The sequence below is a fragment of the Brienomyrus brachyistius genome, chromosome 16 (genome assembly GCF_023856365.1).
Source record: "Brienomyrus brachyistius isolate T26 chromosome 16, BBRACH_0.4, whole genome shotgun sequence".
Taxonomy (NCBI): domain Eukaryota; kingdom Metazoa; phylum Chordata; class Actinopteri; order Osteoglossiformes; family Mormyridae; genus Brienomyrus; species Brienomyrus brachyistius.
This window is the reverse complement of record NC_064548.1, coordinates 11995371-12015219: the sequence shown is the minus strand read 5'-3', so window position 1 is coordinate 12015219 and position 19849 is coordinate 11995371. Positions and strand designations below refer to the sequence as shown.

The following is a 19849-nucleotide window of genomic DNA, read 5'->3' as shown; positions in this document are numbered from 1 at the left end:
GAATTGCCCAAAATGTCTTGTTAAGCGAGCCAGGCCTTCAGATCCAACATCAGTGCCAGACCTCATAAATGTTCTTCTGATGAATGGGCAAAAAATCCAAACTCTAGTGGAAAGCCTTCCCAGAAGAGTGGCAGCTCTCATGGCTGCAAAGTAAATGCCATATATGTCAGTATCATACATAAAGGAAAAAGATGACCATGTTTGTTATATCCATAAATAAAGTATACAAAAATTACAATGGAACTGGAGGAAGGAAAACATTTATATAAGGGCAAAGGCATACTGTAGAGGTCAGTATACATCCATCACCCACAAAATCTCTGCCCCAAAGCTTGCCTGGTGTCCAGAACATAGAGATCCTCGATAAGCGCCAGGGGTCCCTGTACCCCCATCGCTCATCCATGTTTTGGAGAGCGCGTATCTATATGCCTTTATAACGTGAACAGGTTGTGCGTCGCCGCATCGGCGACTAGGAAGAAGCGCGAGACGGAATCCGCTTTTTCTACTCGGGGACCCCGCGCGCCCCTGTTCCGCTATCGATCCCTGAATCAGACCGGCCTCTTAGGGGAATTGGGTGTGTAATCTCCAAAGAGAAGTGAACCTTGATGATTGTAATCGGCAGATATTGTTATCGATTCTCTGCCTTTATTCAATTGTCCGCTGAAAAGGGGGTGGGCTGGGGGGGCACCGTTCTTTTCCATCCGAATCGCTTCCCTTCTGCTTCGCCCGCGGCCCCCACTACCCGTCCTGCACTTAATGCACTTTCCCCTCATTACAGAGCACTGGCATTTCCAACTTGGGCTTGTTGACATGGCCGTCGGTGCTCCTCCCTGGCCGCGGTGATTAAATAACAGGTCAGTCGCTGCGCATTACCGCATCTTTCGATTTAATCAAATCTACGAATTAATGAGCGTAACGGGATTTGCGGACGACCCATCGGCGGCGCAAAGCTCCTTAATTCGGGGCTGATCTCCTCGCGTATTAGATTACGAGATGAACAAAGGGACCCTGCATCCTGACTGTTTTACATTAACCTTCCGCATTTCCCTAAAGTTGCCCTCATCCATCCCGCCGAGCTCAGTCGACGTCAATTATACGGAGATCGCCGCCCTTTAACTATTAACAGAAGCCCCACATAGATGCATAAAATGGGCATGTTTCTGAAAAAGACTCGACCCAGTTCTCTGACAAATTGCTGCCTTTCATCTGTTTATACCCGTGCAGGCTTCTTGCCGAACAGATACTGCACCCTTCTGCATTTCTACTTGCACTGGATGCGGCACATAACGTCAAACGGTCGACAGCAATCCCCATTCCTTTCTATACATATTTCCATATATATCCATTATGCATTCTATACATACTTCCTCTTATAGTCATCCGATTTCTTCATTCTCCTAACAGGCACAAGACGTTCAGAAGCAGCTCTGTAATTGACCGAAGTGTGCAAATTGTGATTGTGGAGGACTGAGGTTTATTTTTCTCAGCAATATTTGTGCCTGTAACTTAAATACATGTCATAAGTGAAAACCTAGCTGAGATTCAGACTTTCCTTCAAAAGCTTATGAAAATAGCACAGCAAACAATACCTGCAGGTTAAGGCTCAGGTTGATGCTCTGCGGAGTTTGGGGCTTGTTCTTGAAATCAAGAAAGGGTCTTATTTTAAATCAGGGCAGAGCGGCAGTATCCTGGCTCAGGGAGGCACACACTGCACTGCACGCGCCTTCAGGACTGGATACCTATCCATCCATCGTCCCGCTTCATATCCAGGACAAGGTTATAAGGAGGAGGTCGGCAGCCAGTCTCGGGCAGCTTAGGGCAGGGGAACGGCCTGGATAAGGTGCCGGACCATTGTAGGGTCTGCACGCACACAGGCACACACTACAGACCATGCAGGCTAATTAGCGTGCCTAACTGTGCGGGCACACACACGCACATTAAGGACGAGAAAGAGACGTATTAAAGAAACGTATGCCAGTGTTTTACTGCTGCCTGCAGATAATTAAAAACTGAAATCAACATGACTAAAATAAGGCTTTGATATTTTATTAACGGAGAAAAACGGAGGCACATTAAGCGCGTTAAGCCCGGTAAGCCTACTAAATATTGAGATTAATCTCAATCGGGATATCAGCAGCAGAATAGAGGCTGGAAAGCCCACGCGCTGGAAGGACTCACGCGGTTCCGTGAATCGGTACCTCGCGCCGTACGGCGCTGCCGCAGGCTGGTCTCGCCGCCTCTATTTCCACAGCTGAAAGGTACACCGTTTTTAGATTTGATTCTGAGAGAGCCCTGTCACCTCCATCCGTTTGGACCCGTTTTCACTCGAGCCGCATTCATTTCCAGACCTAGAGCAAGACAAAGTTTTAATGAAAAACAAGAGCCCCGGCAATATTCTAATCCCACATTCAGCACTATCGCAAATGTGAAATAATTCGGAAATGTCACACGGTTGATATATTCCACCTGGGCCTAAGATGCTTCCCTCTGTTTTTAATTCATCATTGCCTGTCTTTCAAACAGAAAGAAATTAAAGATTGCACGGCGATGCCTGTATCTTTCTGCTTCCGCTACACGGGCAAATATACAACGGTGACCATTATTATAGCACAGCTTGATTCAATAACAGGGAAAAAGTCAAAACGGATGCAAAGATGATTTGTCAAATGCAATTTTCCCAGATCACCAACTGTACAGGTACTAATTGACATCTGTAATCTATATATAGCTTAAGGAAGCACAGGCTTGCGTCTGTAAATCAACTCAAATTCAATATGACTGTTTCTCTTCCTCCTTAAAGTGCATCTGGATAGTAAACTTTGGTTTCTGCATCGTAGATTCGGTTTCTCTAATTGCTGGTTTCTCTAACGGTGTCTGTCTCCACGATTAAATTTGCTCTTTCACCCCCCTGCTTCATGAGTAATTATCTTCGCCTTCGACTCACTGCCCTCCGCATGGAAGCCACGCGGATTTAACTTTCATTCCGTAGCGCCGGGGTAAGGGCGCAGAATTAACCTAAAATATAATTAATAAACAGAAATGACAGGCAATCTCCAGTAGCATGCGGGGGTCCAGGGAGGTACATGGCAAATCTGTTATGGCAGCAGCTGCCTGTTGCATTACTTTTTAAACCCTCTTTCACCCCTGTTTTTAATTGAACCTAACGAGTTTTGTTAAAAGTATACATGTGTTTGACCCAGTGCCGTATGCTTTTTTTTTTAATTACTTATAAAAAAAAAGAGGAGTTCACCCTCTCGCAACATAATCACCGCAGTGTATGCATGATTGATGATCATTTGCACAATGCAGTTCAAGCAGATTCAAACACGACGTTCGAGCCTATGAATAATGAAATAAAATGCTGCCCTCTGCTGGCAACTTTAAGACTAAATCAGAGTCGCTAATAATACAGGTCACGACAAAGCCTACCCAGGTACATAGGTACCCATTAGGCAAAACGGCAGAGAGATAAATAACGAAAGCTCAGGAAACAGTTTCCCTGTTTAAATTCCACATTGCATCAGAAATATTGGTTCGAAAGGTTAAACATGAAACATTAATAATTAGCATCTTATAGCAATCAGCCCAGTCCACACATAGGCAACAGAAGATGTTCCTTTATAGATACTGCATGAAACAAGTTCACAATCACTTGCATCAAGGTCATGTCACCTATTACCCTCCGAGAAAATCGCAGTTAATCAAGATGTATTGCATCCACACCCCTCTGCCAGCCCCAAAAAGCATATTACATAGCTGGTGACCTAGCGTCTCCTGCACTATCGGTCTCGGGTGACGGGGTCTCCATGACCTTCGGGGCTGGACGTGTCGAGCGTCAGCTACAGGGATATAACAGAAAACCCCGGGACAAGCCTTCCCGACCTTCCTCTGAAATATTCACATACAGGGATGCATAACGGTTTGTTTGGCAGTCAAACAGGGGGCCATTTCACTTACGAGTACAGAACAGCTGGTGCTTCTAAAGCAAAATGCTGGAATTGCTGAAACAGAAACCAAATTTTTACTGACACATCACAAGGCAGGCAAGCTTTACTCATTATTGTGGGAACTGCTGTGATGTGCATTATCTTAAACAGACTCTGAAACACCTTAATCTGGTCCCCATAATTGAGAGACGGCCTTTATTGGAATGGGTACGTAGTCATCGTAACTGTTTGGCTGGATGTACTGCATCAAAGCATTTCTAATAGTTTTCAGTGATATAATTCACTGGATATGTAATGCAAATCTCATCACAATACAAGTGCTTTCTAGTATTTTCATTATTTGTTTTGCAAACTCGGAATCATCTCCAGCAGCCCTATGGAACAATAAGTGTATAATAACAAATGTCAAACTCTGTATTGCAGCAGTAAACTCCACACTGTAATAATAATACTGTATTTATTACATACATAACACAAAGAGTGTTCTCTGTATCTGTTGGGAAGGACTGAACAATGTCAGGAAGATACACGGCGAGTAAGAAATCATCACACAAGGTCTCTCACACAAAGGAAAAAAAGTTACGAAAGTTTCAACAGCAATGTTACAGGTGTAAGCAAAACTTTAAAAGTCGCACTCTGTGAAAGTGCTTTTAAAATTCATCTCTCTGACTCATTCAAGTCATAACGCACATAATCCTCACCAGCCTGAGTTTCAGAACCACCGTTTAGCAGAAAAACATAATTCTTTGCAGGAACTCAGTGTCGCACGGGACCGCCAACTCGCTGACGTTCACACTGCATATAGTGTCTCCCAAGTCCTTTAAGCACCCTAAATTTTTAAACCATAAAATGGATTAATTACCCACATCCAGTAGAGTATGTATGTTCCTGACAATCATAAAGTGCATATAATTTACAGGGTGCGTCTATGACAGGCTTAGGTGACAGACATTGGAGACCGCCAGGACTGAGCTAGCGTGTCACGTGATCCGCGGGCGTTACTAGTCACCGAGTTCCATCATCCTCTTTCCGGAGCGGGGAGAAGGCGAACAGCTTCACCAGCCAAACATGTACTCCATGGCTTTGGTGACGAAACCGTCATCTTTCTTGGGCGTCTGCTTGTCCGAAATCACCTGTTAACGAAAAAACTGGCTTATTACCAACTTAGCAGGTTATTATTAGCCAGACACATGCTAGATAAAGGCTGATATTCATGCAAGCTACCGCCCACCTCCCAGAACCAGCGGCTTCTTGGATGCAAGTAGCACCTGTGTAGACGTATTACCCGTAAAGTCAAGATGGCAATGGGCGCCCTTGTACACAAGACGGCACTGCCCCCTGTTTTTCACAAGTCTTCCCACTAGCTGCAAATTTACCTGGTAGTCGCTGCTGGAGACCTTGTAAGCTGCACTGAGGGGCCTCATGGCAGGACGAGGTGTGGAGACAGGCATGCTGGGAGTGCCAGCCGCCTTCACCGGAGGGGTGAACACCGAGCTGGAGGAGGAGGCGGCTTTCTCTGAGCTCTCCGTCACATTCTGTGCAGGTGGAGGGAGGGAGGATGGGGCCAGTATTAAAAATGCAAGAATCCCAGCGAGACAAACCCTATCCAGCATTTTGCTTCTCTAAGTTCCCAGCGAAAAGCCCAATAAAGAAAGAAGATCTACTCCACTAATCCTGCCATCCGCCACCAAGATAAAATTAAACTTTTAATAGTGTAAAAAAATAGGCCTTGTCCTTTCGGAAGGTTTCATCAGCATGCAGGAACCCCGCAGCAGGCTAGGGGACGGAGATCTTCGCGTGTGATCTCAGCGTACCTTGTCTATACAGGGCTTGACCCCGATCATGATCGCCTCGCCGAAGATTTTCCCATCCTTACTAAGCGCCTTTCTAGCCTGCAGCTTGGACTGATACTGAATGTGCATCCAGTTGCCGGTGTTGGACATCTGTTTTGGGTTGGGAAATTTAACCATCAAGACCAATCTAACATGCATAGCTAATTTCTCACAAATTTAAAAGAAATATTGACACGTTCATCCTCTAGTCTCTTGCGATATAAGTTCTTACCACGTGCTTTAATATATTGCCGTACTGTGCAAACTGCAGGAGGATGTAGGAAGCGGACGCGGGTGGAAACCTACGGGGAGAATAAAACAAAGTCAAATGGCTCACACTGCTTGTGCAAAACATGGAGCGAAAGCTTTTTTCAGTTGTTTATAAGAGACAGGCACGAACTTACCCAAAAACTGTGACCCACGTTTCGTCCAGCTGGTCCTCCGAGGATAGGGCTTCCCCTTGCGTGTAAAAGGGATCAGCTTGTGCTGGCGAGAGTGTCGATTTCCTCTGCTGCACTAAGCTTGCAGGACTAAACACGCTGGAAGCTGGCGGAGAGATTAATAAAGCATTATTCCCTGCAAATATGCAGGCGGGAGAGGTAAGGTGTTTATTAGAAAATAAACTATTTGTTTGTGTGTATATATATGTGTGTACACACGTACACACACACACACGCACGCACACACTGACTCACATGTCCCTGGTGTGGTGGCCATCAAACCGGACAGTGGTGTCTGCATCATGGAGAAAGGCTGGGGGAGAGAGTCGGATATGTATGTGGTAACATTCCATCTGGTGAGCACCAGGCTGAGGCCCAGCAAAGGCATGCGCTTACCTGCTTACGGGAGCTCAGTGGGGACAACCCGACCCCAGGCCCAGCCAGGTCATCGTAGATGCTTCTCACAGGAGGGGCCCCACTCTTATCTTTAGGTGTGGGGACCACCGGCTGCGGGGCTGATCCCACTGTCAAGAAAACAAAGGAGGTACGCTCACTAACCCAAATTCCTTATTGCGTAACAAAGTTAGGACATTTTACCATATATAGGTTCTCAAAACTGTTCTAATGAAACGATGACCTTGAGGTCTGACAAACATCTCCAGTGGGAGCCATGGTCCTTGTGGGCCACACTGCTAAGACAGACACGGCTAACATGGCCAGCATTAAAACCCCGAGGTACAGGAAACCTCCAAAGTCAACCAGCAACACATAGGAGAATGGGGCTGCGCGACACCACATCGCGATTTAATTGCGATTTTATGGCTCACGCACAATAATCACCAAGGCTTCACACATTTATCCAGACGCCAGATTTTCGCTACTATCTAGACATTTACCAACGGCCACAATTTGGTAAGCAGATTAGTAGGGCACCTAAAATAATAATGAGGCATGTACTGAGACGCTCTAAAGTAAATAACTAAATGTCCGCATGGTAGTGAAAAGCCTGCGTCCGGAGATGGTTACGCCCGTCATCTGAAGCCCTGGTGAATATTGCCCATGCGCCTTATAATCGCCATGTGATATTGTGCAACTCTAAATAGCTGTTCGGACATCTAGGTTCCTGTTATTCACTGGGACAATCCTCCCCAGAGCGAGAACTTCCTGTTCATAAGATACGGCTAATATTCACATTTGAAGACTATTACACAGAGTATCACAGTTCTCAATCCAGCAGTGGTCACGGGGCGGCAAATTCATGCTAGAGGGAAACATCCAGATGCTGGCCAGAGATGTGGGGCCTAAAGTGCGGCTAATTAGGCCCAGAAGCTTTTCCCAGGTCAGGCCCTTTTTGTCACAACCAGGAGGCAGAAGGACTTCACGACAATTAAAACAGAAAAAAACTTTTACCGAACATATGCATAACAGCAAATTAATTGAATGGTTGAGCAGCTTCTCAATACAGAACACAGATCAGTCACTATTCAATACTGTTAGCTGGGCACTATTAAAGCAGTACTAGGCCAGAGATTAATAATCACTATGGAAACAAGTGTTCCACCCCCATGATTAAAAAAAAATGTATCTAAACATCAAAAAAGAAGCATATTTTGAAACCAAAGACAGGCAAATAGAATTCACAATGCAGTATACTGTTTGCTTACAGGCACGTAGAACTACGGCATATCTAGAACATTACACCATCAACCTCACCTGCCAAGAGAGGAGAGCGCACTTCCATCCCGCCCCCTGCTCCAGCAAACGTCCGAGGCTGGGGAGTAACAGGAGCTGGCAGGTCTCCCATCAGAAACCCAGGCAAGAACTGGGCGCCGGGCCCAGGTTTGGGAGAAGTGGGGGAGCCGAGCGTCATCGGTTCTGTACCAGGTACCAGGACAAAGAAAGTAAACAATGTCGTAGTGCAGAATTTTTTTCCTGACACGGACAGGAAAGCGGAGCGAGTCCCGAGGGCCGCGCAAAGGCGTGTAACATCCCGGGAAGCGGGGCTCGTGGGTCCGCCGATACGCGCGCGCCCTGAAAGCGGCGCAGAACGCGCCGACGCCTTTTAAAGCCGCACTAAAGAAGCGCCGGGTCGATCTCGCCGCCGAGACTGGCGTGAAGCGAACAACCACGGCACTGTATATTCAAAAGCATCACGCAAACATTGTGTCCCATTTTAAGAGCAAGATTACATATTTTTCTCGAATTTTATTCATCGCTAAAGTTAACTAGCAGGCATCTAATTAACGACTGCTGTGCCTTTTCTTCCAGCCGACTAGCCTGCAAGAGTCAGCACTGTTTTATTCACAGCTGTGTAAATGATGAAAAGACTGACCTTGAAACTCCATTTCCACCGGCCTCCGTTACTGATAAACGTATCCAGAACCCTCCTGGGAACGCTGTGGAAGATCAGCAAAAACAAGTATATATAAATGAGAGCAGAGTTAGTTGGCTTTTCAAAAAGTGGCGGAAATAGCGTGGCCGGCAACGGCGCAGAGGATTCAGGAAATGACGTCACCCAGCGGATGCAGTGGCTCATTAACCGGTTCCGCGCGCCGCGTGCCTGTGTCACATTGGGTTATTTTAGCATGAACACAAACTTTCCTACTATGAACCAAACATAAAGTCCTTAAACTGTTGACATCTACAATAATATCTACTTCATATCTAACTTTTTAGTTACTTCTTTTGCAAGCTAGAGCTATGGAATACATGGGTAAAAATGTCGTCGAATTGAATCCACCAGTCATTCTATTCTATTCTATTCTATTCTATTATATTATATTATATTATATTATATTATATTATATTATATTATATTATATTATGTTAACATAATTTCTAAAGGGTTTAGATGACCACGCTTTCACAGTGGCTGGCTTTAGTGATTGGCTGAGAAGAACGTGACAGCGTCCCTACGTTTCTCCAGGCTAACGAGCGGTTTCATTACTACTGCTTCAAACTATCTGCGTCATTTAGAGAAATGGTTATGGAAATCTGAAATTTGTTTTGTAAATCTGAAGGCCAGCTTCTTGATTTAATAATTGTTTACAGCGGGTTTTAATTTCTCGTCACTTTCGGTACATTCTGAAAGGCGTTTATGTGGAACAAAGAAACTTTTGTTTGCCTGCTACTTTTCTCCATTCAACCTGTGCATAACCAGAATAGTTTTACAAAGTAGGATTTCCGGTAAGATTGTAGCAATATTAGTTAATATCGCTTTTGCCGACAATTTCGAAAGTAACAGTTGCCTCTGTGTAATTGTTTGCTCCCAGTCCGAAGATCTCCATCATTATTAACTAAATAAAATGTTACCATCTTATATTTGTATTTACATGCCGATGACAATTAATGTAACATCCACTTGTGTATAATCGCTTGCTTTACTTGTGTTTTTGTCACGTTTTCCTACGCTAGGGTCTCCGACGCGGTGAAGGACCTTGCAGTGATTTCTTATGATGCAGCTCCTCCAAGGCGACACGAAGGCTCAAGTGACCGGAATGTCTCGCTTTAAAACGTGGCTGGGCTTATTGGCCATAACGTTTCTGGCAGCTTCCATCTCCGTAGCTGAAAATTATTATGCGTTCCTGGGAGTTTCCAGAGAGGCATCCACCAGAGATATTAGACGGGCTTTTAAGAAGCTCGCTCTGGCCATGCACCCTGATAAAAACCCAGTGAGTGTGTCACCATTGCATTTCAAGTCTATATACAATATGCTCGGTCTAATGCACTTTCACTCCCTCCCAGAACGACCAAGATGCCTATGACAGATTCCATAAGGCTAGTCAGGTGTATGAGGTATTAAAGGATGACGATCTGAGGATGAACTATGAAAGATTTGGAGAGAAGGGACTGGAAGAGAGCAACCACAGCAGTGGATATGAAACATATGATTTTTACAGGAATGACTTTGGTATGTAATGTGCCTTGGAGATGTAATAAAAGAAATTATAACTATTGAATCAGAAATATAAGCCAACAAAAGGAGAAAGATGTGAGAAAAGTATATTCATAGTTCTTAAAGCAAAAAGATACAATGTCATGTGTTTTATGACGTTTTAATTTAAAAGTATTAAAGTAATGAATTATTTGCCTGACTTTATATGTACTAATTGTAACACATTCTGTTCCAAAAGGCATCTATGATGACGACCTTGAGGTAATTACTTTAGACAGCAGAGAATTTGGTAAGTGATCCCCCCCCCCCCCCCCCATTACTGAGGTTCTGAAATCTCCAGTAATCTTTAGTACAGCTTGTTACCATGGTACCTGAGGGGTCACTTATTTCAGGAAGCTTTTGTTTGGACACCACTAGAGGAGAATGCTGAGAAATTCAGCCTCGTTCATTTTGAAAACGCCTTGTCAATTTCGGGTTGATCTGAATGCATTAGTGAAATTCTAGCATAGAAAGCAGGTATGAATCTGCCATTAAGAATCAGCGCTGTTCACTGTTCTCTCGACAGATGCCACAGTGAACTCTGGAGAGCTGTGGTTTGTGAATTTCTACCTCCCCCGCTGTCCTCACTGCCACGACTTGGCTCCCACAGTAAGATGCTGAAGTTTTATCCCAGTTCCTGAGTAATATCTGCATCCAAGTCATTTGTCATTTGTCAATGTAAACCGATTGACCGGCTAATATTAAATAAACATTTACAGTAAGCATTTTAGCGTACAAAATATTAATCCAGCTCGGAAAATGGTCAAAGCAAAGTCGGTGACAGTTGGGGTCCCAGTTATGCCTATTTCGTCGGTATCCTTGGAAACACTAGTGAGACATTTATAAAGAATATGAAATGCATAAAAAGTCAACAGGATGACTGCATGACAATGTGGCTAAGTTTGGGTTTTAGCACAAGTTTAGGCCAGATTGTTAAAACCGATCAGGTTGGGTCAGGATGTGAGGGACCAAGATTTGGGAAGGGTAGTGAAACTACTGTGAGCGACGCCAGATCTACGGCAGCGTTGTCCCGTGTCCGTCAAGAGACAGACACCATTAGTGCTGACGTTTAGTATAGCTTAATGCACAGGAACTGAGTGGTATTCAGTGTCTGTTCAATGACTGTTTCCTTGTCAGTGGAGAGAGTTTGCCAAGGAGATGGACGGGCTGGTAAGGATTGGGGTTGTGAACTGCGAGGACAGCAAAGTCCTGTGTCACAGCAACGGCGTCAGAAGTTATCCGACGCTCCTTGTTTTCAAAGAAGGAACGGTAAGTGTGAACGATCACGTGACCTGCCATGTGATCCGGTATTAGAATGATGGTGTCGTCCTTCAGCAGAAGGCAGAGAGGTACTTTGGAAACCGATCAAAGGAGAGCTTGGCCAAGTTTGCGATGCGTTTTGTGAACAGCAAAGTAACAGAGCTGTGGCATGGTAAATATGTCATTGAATGGATCTTCTTAAAGATTTATTTAAGCTTTTTAGTTGTTCTACCACCTAAGTGTTGAGTTGGGCTGTCTTTTTAGGTAATGTCTTCAATGAGATCGAAGTTGCATTCGCTTCTGGCATCGGATGGCTCATTACCTTCTGTGCGGAAACTGGTGGTAAGGTTGGATAACTTGGATCGAGAAGGATTCTAACGAATTTAATATCTGAAAAACATTTGACATGAACGGAGCACATCTTTAAGTAAAAAGAGAAATGGAAACATCTGAATTTTCAAAAGTACCTCTTGAATGAATAGAAATTTGCTGTTGTGTTTTTTTACAGACTGTCTCTCATCAACAACAAGGCATAAACTAGCCGGGATGTTGGTAAGCAACAAAATATAGTTGATGTTCACCATGTTCAATCAGAAATTGGTACCTGACTTTTTTATAAACAGTCAGCCATAAATGTTTGTGTTATGAATGCAGTGAGACTTGTCGCAGGTCTCGCTGTGAGGTTTTTGGAGTTTTGGTCCTATCTGTCCAGTGTTTCCTCAGCAGGGGCTGGTGAACGTTGGCTGGATGGACTGCATCAAGCACGCCGACCTGTGTGAAAACTTTGAGGTGACCTTCAGCTCCACAGCCTACTTCCCCCCCAGCAGCACCATGAAACAGAGGGACAGCATGCTGGTAAAAGCCACGCCCCCCCCCCTCTCTGTCTTTCTCTTGAAAGAGTAGAAGTCCATTTCCTTTATGGCTTTGGTCAGGACTTGTTGGCATCTGAGTCTCAGGCTCCGATCCCTGGGGATTCCTGGGGTCATTCCCAACAGACGCCTATCCACCGTGAGTATTAATTTATGTAACTGTGCGCTTTGTCATAAATTTTGTGACAAATCACTTTCCCTTATAGTTTCTACGCAGTCTGGACGTGAAGGAGATTTACACCGAGGTGATGCATCTGCTGCCAGACCTAGAGACTCTCACGGTGGAAACGTTCTCGGTAACTTTGCACACCTCACTGGGATGTTTCAGGATCGTCGAGATGTTACTGGTGGAGGAGTTGTTGTGTTTTTTTTTTTTTCCATTTTTCCCATTAGGGTAAAGTGGCGCGCCATCGCTGGGTGGTCAGTTTCTTGTTCGGTCTGGAAGAGCTGCCATTCCATGAGTACAAAAAGCTGAGGGTGCTTCTGAAAGATTACCACATGCAGGTAAGGGCAGTGACTTCTGCACACAAGCCCAGCCAGTGGTCCTTAATAACCAGAGCTGAGTGGTAGGCCTTCAAGTGGGCGGTGAGGTGAAGTGGAAGGGTAGATTTTCCACTTGCGATAGGGACGTAGGTTTTTTTTTTTTAATGGCATCTCTGGTCCTTGGGATAAGCAACGAAATATCTCAGAACCGTAATTTAAAAGTGGGTTGTATTATGACTCGAGAGCGATCGGTATAATTCTGCTTTTTGATACAGTATCAACTACTTCAATACACACTGGGGGCAGTGTGTGGCTCAGCAGGTTAGGATGATGTTCCTGCGTTCAGAAAGTCGCCGATTTCGCCATTGAGTCATTAAGCAAGGCCCTTAACCCCCAGTTGTTCCAGGGACTGTCTGACCCTGCCTTTGCAAAATGTATGCTGTCTGGATATCTCTTGGATAGCTACTAGATAAACGAAACCTAAAAAACATTAATAATGCTCATATACAAAGCACTGCAAGTGTAAATCATATGCTGTGTGCATTTCTCTGGATGAAGCCTATACCTAGAAAATAAGATTTAGATGAGTTTTTCTGTTATTTGCTTCTGGTCCATAATAAGCTGAATTTGAGGTATTATGAGCAGAGGACCGGAAGTCCCCTAAATGTCTAACGTATCGTCTGCGATCTCACTCAGGTGGGGAAGGTCAACTGCGTGACGGAGGCTGACCTCTGCAGCTCCTTACACATTCAGAAGCCAAGCATTGCCGTCTTCAAGGGGCTCGGCATCGACAACTTTGAGATCCATCACGGTCAGCGGGGTCCTTGTGATAGGTCTGTTCCTCCGCCCGGAGTCGTCGGTCAGATCCGTGACGGTGTTCCTCGTCACCTGTTTAGGGGGCAACGTCCTGTACAAAGCTGCATCCTTCGCCAAGGACAGCGCCAGCTCTCATGTGACCAGCTTGCGACCCGGAAACTTCCCTGGTCGTGAGAAGGAGCCTTGGTTGGTGTACTTCTTTGTACCTGTGAGTATTACAGTCTTCAGACAACCATAAGTAGGTGCTGCCTGTTCATCACCAGGTCTCGACTGCTTACATGGAGCAGCTTGAGTTTCTCACTTGGTTCCTGGTCATTAGTAGTCATCATATTCACTCTCTGCCTTCAAGAAACCCCTCAAGACGCATCAGGACGTTCATCAGGAATATCTCTTCTCCTGACCACTCTGTGTTCCCTAAATGTTTTTAATGTTGTACTTCCTGCTCATTACATAGTCTTATTAGGTTCTTGCTTTGTTTGCAAGATTATGTGTAGCATCCCCTTGAAGTTCACCCTAGCTATATTTACATCTAGCTGACTCCTCAACAGCACGTACGTTTGTAGCATGCTATTTGTCTCACTGGTACGTCACTTTGGACAAAAGCATCTGCTAGCTTAGTGTTTCCCAATCCGGTCCTCAGGGACCCACGGTCGGTGTTTTTGCTCCCTCTGAGCTCCCTGCCAGACCGTCCACGTTTTTACGGGAGCTGGGACAGAACAAAAATGTTGTAGGTCCCCAAGGACAGGATTGTAAACTCTCGATGAGCTGCTTGGATTTCCTGACGCAGTTCCCGACCCATGGGCTACCATCCCTTTTCAGTGGTGCCTGCCATGCTTTGCTCGACTCCCAGAGTTGAGGAAGGCGTCCGTCCAGCTTTTCGGACAGGTGAAGTTTGGCACTCTGGACTGTGCTGCCCACGAGGAGCTCTGCAAGCAGGTGAGCCCAGTGGGGTAGGAATCAAATAGAATAATCTGAGTCTGCTTTGCACGTGTAGCATCTGGCAAATGTCGACTAGAAGTTTATGTCCCTATAATGACTTATAAACATGTCCGCTTTAATCAAGGCGGTCCATCCTAGTGGTCCGACACTCGAGCAGAAACGTTCGGTGACTATATTGTTTGTCTTGATAGTTTAGCAGCTTCCCCGTCCGCCTGTCGCTTGTGATTTTGTCTAGTGGGCTGTGATGCTAAGCAGTGCAGGATGTCCCTGCCTTCCCTGTCAATCCCGGTGTAATGAAGCACAAACAGCAGCAGGGTTAGGCAGAGGAACCAAGAGGAAGCTCTCCGGGGCCTGACAGGGGAAATTGCGCCGTAAATTACAGGGAACATTCTGGAATGCGTGTTCAGCATAGAGCCATCGCTATCTCCGTCACTTGGAGTCCATTAGCATGATTTCTCTCTATCTAACTCGTATGCATGGTGCAGTTAATTTAGGGCCTGTTTTACGGTCCTGACAGAATTATGGAGACAGGTTTGGAGTAACAAATTAAACGGGTCATTGCCATTGGCTATGTCGCACCCCCACCATATCGCACTTCTCAGTATGACATCCACACCTTCCCCACGATGATGGTGTTCAACCAGTCCAACATCTCCGAGTTCGAGGGCTACCACACGGCAGAGGGCGTCATGGAGTTTTTGGAGGTGAGGCACTCGGGATCGAGTGCATCGTGGGTTTTGCATGGGGCCGCCCCAGTCGTCTGTCTCACACGGTGCTATCCTGCCCCGCCCCCCAAACACAGTACCTGGCCAACCCCGCAGTAGTCACCCTGACGCCAGACTCCTTCCAGAAGCTGGTGAAGCAGAGGGGGCCTGATGAGACGTGGTTGGTGGCCTTCTCCACGCCATGGTGCCAGCACTGCCTGGCGTTGCTTCCTGAATGGAGGAAGCTGGCACAGGTACGAGCGCCGGGTGGGGGGGGGGGAAGCGGACTGTTCCCCGCTGGTGGTTAGTTTTGTTTGTTCACTGCTGTGTTCTGCCAGCTTCAGACCTGCAATATCCTTTGGGATTAATGAAGTATGTATGTGTGTTTATATGTAATCTGTCCTGTCTGTCTGTCTGTCTGTCTGTCCATCCGTTCATCACCCCGTTCCCCAAATAAATACACCTTTGTAGTCTAGACCTTTCACTTATCTTCCCCCACCTTCACATATCAGACTCTCTCTTACTCTCCGGTCTGGTCTAATTTCTTTCCAGGATTATTTTCGTTACATGACATTTTTTTGCATTTCTGGGAGGTGCTGTGTGGCTCAACGGGGTTAGGATGCCGTGCCTATTATCGGAAGGTTGCTGGCTTAAGTCCCAGGGTCAGCAGAGTGGTTGCACCCTTGGGCCCCTGAGTGAGCCCCTTAACCACAGTGCTCCAGGGACTGGCTCTGCCTGCTTTCTCAGCTGTGCTCAATTATCACACTTGTTTCCCATCATTCATATGTTGTCTGTGTGCTTCCAGATGGTCAATGGGATAGTTAAGGTGGGCACCGTGGACTGCGACAAGCATTGGTCCTTCTGTCGACGTGAGGATGTCTTGGGCTACCCTGAGATCCGCCTCTTCCCACAGAACGCCAGCCGCTGGGACCAGCACCAGTCAGTAGCGACGTCATATAAACTATTGAGATGGATTTAAATGAATTATTTGTCCATGAAATGATCTGAAGAGATGCATGTTTGTTCTGAGGCTGCTGGGTGTTTGGTCATCACTTGGGTCTTGAACAGGAGTTATACTGGCTGGAACAGAGACTCGCAGTCACTGAGATCGTGGGTCTTTGGGTGAGTGGGACCTCGTTATAGCTTCATATTTAAAAAAGAAAAAAACAAAATCTGTTGGCTGTAGTCTGTCACCGCCCGCTGCCACCAGAATTTAATTAAGGTTTCATTAATCATTTATGAGTGGCCTAATGAAATCTTTAAATCAGGACAAACTTAATGTGATGATTAAATGATTAATGTCACGCTGACTGTCCTCAGGTCCCTTCCCAGAGTGTCACAGGACCTGACTCCTGAAGACCTCCGGAGGTGGGTCTACGCCGGGAAGCAGCACTGGGTGATTGATTTCTATACCCCCTGGTGCGTGCCTTGCCAGCAGTTCGCCCCCGAGTTCGAGCTCCTTGCCCATGTAAGAGCCAGTCCTGTGATACCTCTCCTCACATGCACTGTTTTTAATGGGAGGGTAGCATGTGACTCAGCGGGTTTGGACGCTGTGGCTGTGATTGGAAGGTCTTGGGTTTGAATCCCAGGGTTGGCATAGTGATTTCACCATTGGATCCTTGAACGAGGCTCTTAACCCTAGACCCTACTTTTTAAAAAAAAAAAGAGTGCATGTTGCTTTGGATAAAACGTCGTCCTCTGCGGGAGTAGGCCATGTGTCATTTGGAAAATCGCTCCCTTCTATGGTCTCCACCCAGGTGATGAAGGGCAGTGTCAGGGCGGGAAGGCTGGACTGCCAGGCCCATGCCCAGGCCTGCGAGAGAGCGGGCATCAATGCTTACCCTACCATTCGCTTTTACCCCTACTTGGGGTCGGCCGTGGTAAGAAACGCCAGCCAAACATCTCCCCTGGCCACCCGCAGAAGTCTTGGACTTTCACGCTTGACGGTTTGCTGCTCCTAATCCCTGGGGCCTGCGTGTGCCCCCCCCCATCCTATAGGACCAGGGTGGAGAGGATATTAACAGCAGAGATGCAAATGGGATCACCAGAGTTCTGCGACAGCGGCTGCAGCAGCTATCTGCAGACTCACAGAGCAAGTTCTCCAAAGTCAAGGTAAGCCTCTTAGCTGGGCCCTGCAATTACCGTCGCTTTTAATCTCACCTTGTTAGTGAGGGACGGGGGACTTTTCTAAACTCGACACAGGTCTGGAAGTCCACAAGCTTAATTAAATGTGGTTTCTGCTCTCGGATTCGTCTGGGGGGGAGCTTTAACGAGTTTTACAAATCCCCCCCCCCCCCCCCGGGTTATTTGTATACTCTTTTATCCTCACCCCCACTCTCCCCGAAAATTATCCTCGTCACTTATTTTAGTTTTGGCTGGGTTAACGGATTCACAATTAATACGATTCCTTGGTTGCAAGAGTCGTCTTTCCTCTCCGCAGGACGAACTTTAGCGGGCAGAGGGCTGGATGGCAGGAGTCTGAAGCTTTGCCAGGCTTGTGTGCCGCCCATGGCACTGGGGGTAATGATGTTTTTGGGAAGCATGCCGGGTGGACATAGATGGGGTCAACTGAGGTCTCCCGGGGGGGGCGTTTTACTTGGGATCAGTTTCTATGGGGATTGCAGACGATGGACTGTTATACAACACTTCATATGAATGTCAGGTGGCTTCTCTTAAGGAAACAGTTGATAAAGTTGTTCCTAAGCAGGCATAATGTAATAGACCATAATCTCCTACAGACACTTTCTCCATATTGTGACCTGTGATTAATGAGGCTGTGCTTCGATTGGCTGAGCCATAAAAACATTGTCGACATGCACCTTTAAGTCACCGATGTAATTAATGTAACCTTTTACTTTGCTCGATCCTGTCTGACTGGGCCATTAGTAATGATAGGTATTGTAGGTGTTTTTTTTTTTCTTTTGGACTTGTGTCCTCTGTAGTTTTTCTTTTTTTGTCCTCCTACAGGCCGAACCCTTTCTGTCATTGTCTCAGTAAGATAGAATTCAGGGATTGCTTTGTTTATACGTTCAGTGTTTGTTTTGGGGAATTTATGTTAGTTGCATTTCAAATGTTTGTCTCGGAGAATTTGTGTCAGTTACGTTTCAAATCTTTGTTTTTCTTTTAACCAGCCAACAAATATAATTTTCACCTAAAAAAAATGCTTTCTCAGTGTTTTCATTATATTCCATGTATCTGTATTCTGTCAGCGAGATTCACTCTGTTTACAATGGAAATAGTATCTAGATGGATCATAATTAAAATGGCGTGATAAAGACAGGATGGTTTGACAGATTTGTGTTATTCGCAGATGTATACGATTATTTTGTCAAACAGTGAATTTGATGTGTTTGTTAAAGATAACAACATGAAGTTCAATTTATATTAATTTGGTTCGAGAAGAGTTTCCCTGAAGCCAGTAACTCTTTTGATCCTGTCGGAGCAGCTAGCTAATTTCTCTGTATTTCTCCAATGCTTTTTGCCTGAGGCTGCTCCAGTAGGTGCCTCCGGGTCCTGAACCCGTACGACTCTGTGCAGTTCTGCACTGTAAGGTGAAGCCCAATGCTACCCAGTTCCTAGTGATTCTCCTTCATGCCAGGTAACTGATTCAGATGTAGGCCTCAGGGTGTGTGATAATTGACTAGAGACTTTAAGCTGTAGTACAGGTGTGGCTAGGGCTTACCTGCAGGGGGCAGTATTGGACAACAGTACTGAATATTACCTCTTAAACAAGTCACAGAAATCTTAGATGTGATAACATATGCAAAATGACATTAATATTCAACAATTAAAACACATTTTCAGAACATAAAGAGGAAAAACTTGCATGCTTTGCCCTGAAACATAATCTCTACAGGACCATTGGGAAGGTTAATATGTTCCATTTTCATTTTAATTTGGGAAATTGAATTCAATTTTTGTGACTATGGACTTAACGCTTTTAAGAAAGGTAATAGCTGCTCCCTTAGAGGATAATCCTGTATTCATTCAAAAATCAGTGTAATTCTGTTTTCTTCTTAAACAGACTCCTGTTTTTTTTTTTCTTTCATTGACTGGAGCCCTATAATTCTGCTGGGTCCAGAATTTGTAATCTCTCCACTTTAATCCTGAACGCAAAATACTTCGTTAAATGACATTCTGCAGTGTTGCAGACCCTGCTCTAAAAAGAAAATGCTGTGAACGTGGATGAAGATATTTAATTTACAACAGACATTTACATTTTAGAATGACAGATTCATAGGAATGTTAGCATAAGTTACCTTGGCAGGGTTCCCCAGTTGCGGTCCTGGAAGGCCAGTCTGCAACACAATTTTCAGATTTTTCTCTCAAACACTGGATTCAGCTCACCAGCTGACCAGGGCCAGATTTAGCAGGTGTGTTTGAGCAGGGAAATCTGTAGACTCTTGCAGATCAGCCCTCCAGGACCACAATTGAGGAGCCCTGCATTAAATTCTAATCAGAATTTTTGTAATCTTGTACTTAAAACTATGTAGCTATTTAAGCTGCATTCTATTCAATATTTTATAGATTTTGTAAAATATTTGAACTATCAATTTGGGATTACTGGTCTTCTAAAATAAGTGTGCTTGAGAATACAGATTTAAGATTGGAACATTTTTGTTAAA

The 19849-nt window shown here is 45.3% G+C and overlaps 2 protein-coding genes across 5 annotated transcripts; one reads left to right on the top strand and one right to left on the bottom strand.

The window, feature by feature from the left end:
* Positions 1–4390: 4390 nt before the first annotated feature.
* On the bottom strand, positions 4391–8708 carry nup35 (nucleoporin 35). The gene is made up of 9 exons (XM_048979216.1): positions 8552–8708; positions 7933–8094; positions 6616–6743; positions 6475–6532; positions 6184–6325; positions 6012–6081; positions 5762–5890; positions 5324–5482; positions 4391–5080 (listed from the first exon to the last, which is right to left on the bottom strand). The coding sequence occupies exons 1-9, from the start codon at positions 8562–8564 to the stop codon at positions 5003–5005; spliced, it is 939 nt and encodes a 312-aa protein (XP_048835173.1). The 5' UTR covers positions 8565–8708; the 3' UTR covers positions 4391–5002.
* A 59-nt stretch (positions 8709–8767) lies between these two features.
* Positions 8768–18504, top strand: dnajc10 (DnaJ (Hsp40) homolog, subfamily C, member 10). Of its 4 annotated transcripts, none has more exons than XM_048979214.1 (23): positions 8768–8932; positions 9634–9890; positions 9964–10129; positions 10353–10403; positions 10680–10762; positions 11291–11422; positions 11489–11585; positions 11678–11755; positions 11922–11965; positions 12137–12268; positions 12489–12578; positions 12676–12786; positions 13462–13576; positions 13662–13789; positions 14401–14517; positions 15123–15224; positions 15323–15478; positions 16030–16163; positions 16293–16346; positions 16545–16692; positions 16982–17104; positions 17223–17336; positions 17665–18504. In XM_048979214.1, the coding sequence occupies exons 2-23, from the start codon at positions 9672–9674 to the stop codon at positions 17674–17676; spliced, it is 2406 nt and encodes an 801-aa protein (XP_048835171.1). In that variant the 5' UTR covers positions 8768–8932; positions 9634–9671; the 3' UTR covers positions 17677–18504. The 4 variants fall into 4 exon arrangements, 3 of the variants coding, with proteins under 3 accessions (XP_048835171.1, XP_048835172.1, XP_048835170.1); XM_048979215.1 differs by lacking the exon at positions 8768–8932 and adding an exon at positions 9073–9405 and having other exon boundaries at positions 11492–11585; XM_048979213.1 differs by lacking the exon at positions 8768–8932 and adding an exon at positions 9073–9405.
* The last annotated feature ends 1345 nt before the right edge of the window (positions 18505–19849 follow it).

Coding starts and splice junctions, on each gene's coding strand:
- dnajc10 (XM_048979214.1), top strand. CDS start 9,672: ATGATGCAGCTCCTCCAAGGCGACACGAAGGCTCAAGTGACCGGAATG. Junction 11,586..11,677: donor AGTAACAGAGCTGTGGCATG/GTAAATATGTCA, acceptor CTGTCTTTTTAG/GTAATGTCTTCAATGAGATC. Junction 16,347..16,544: donor CTGAGATCGTGGGTCTTTGG/GTGAGTGGGACC, acceptor GACTGTCCTCAG/GTCCCTTCCCAGAGTGTCAC.
- nup35 (XM_048979216.1), bottom strand. Junction 6,533..6,615: donor CACTGAGCTCCCGTAAGCAG/GTAAGCGCATGC, acceptor TCTCTCCCCCAG/CCTTTCTCCATGATGCAGAC. Junction 6,082..6,183: donor ACGTGGGTCACAGTTTTTGG/GTAAGTTCGTGC, acceptor TTCTCCCCGTAG/GTTTCCACCCGCGTCCGCTT.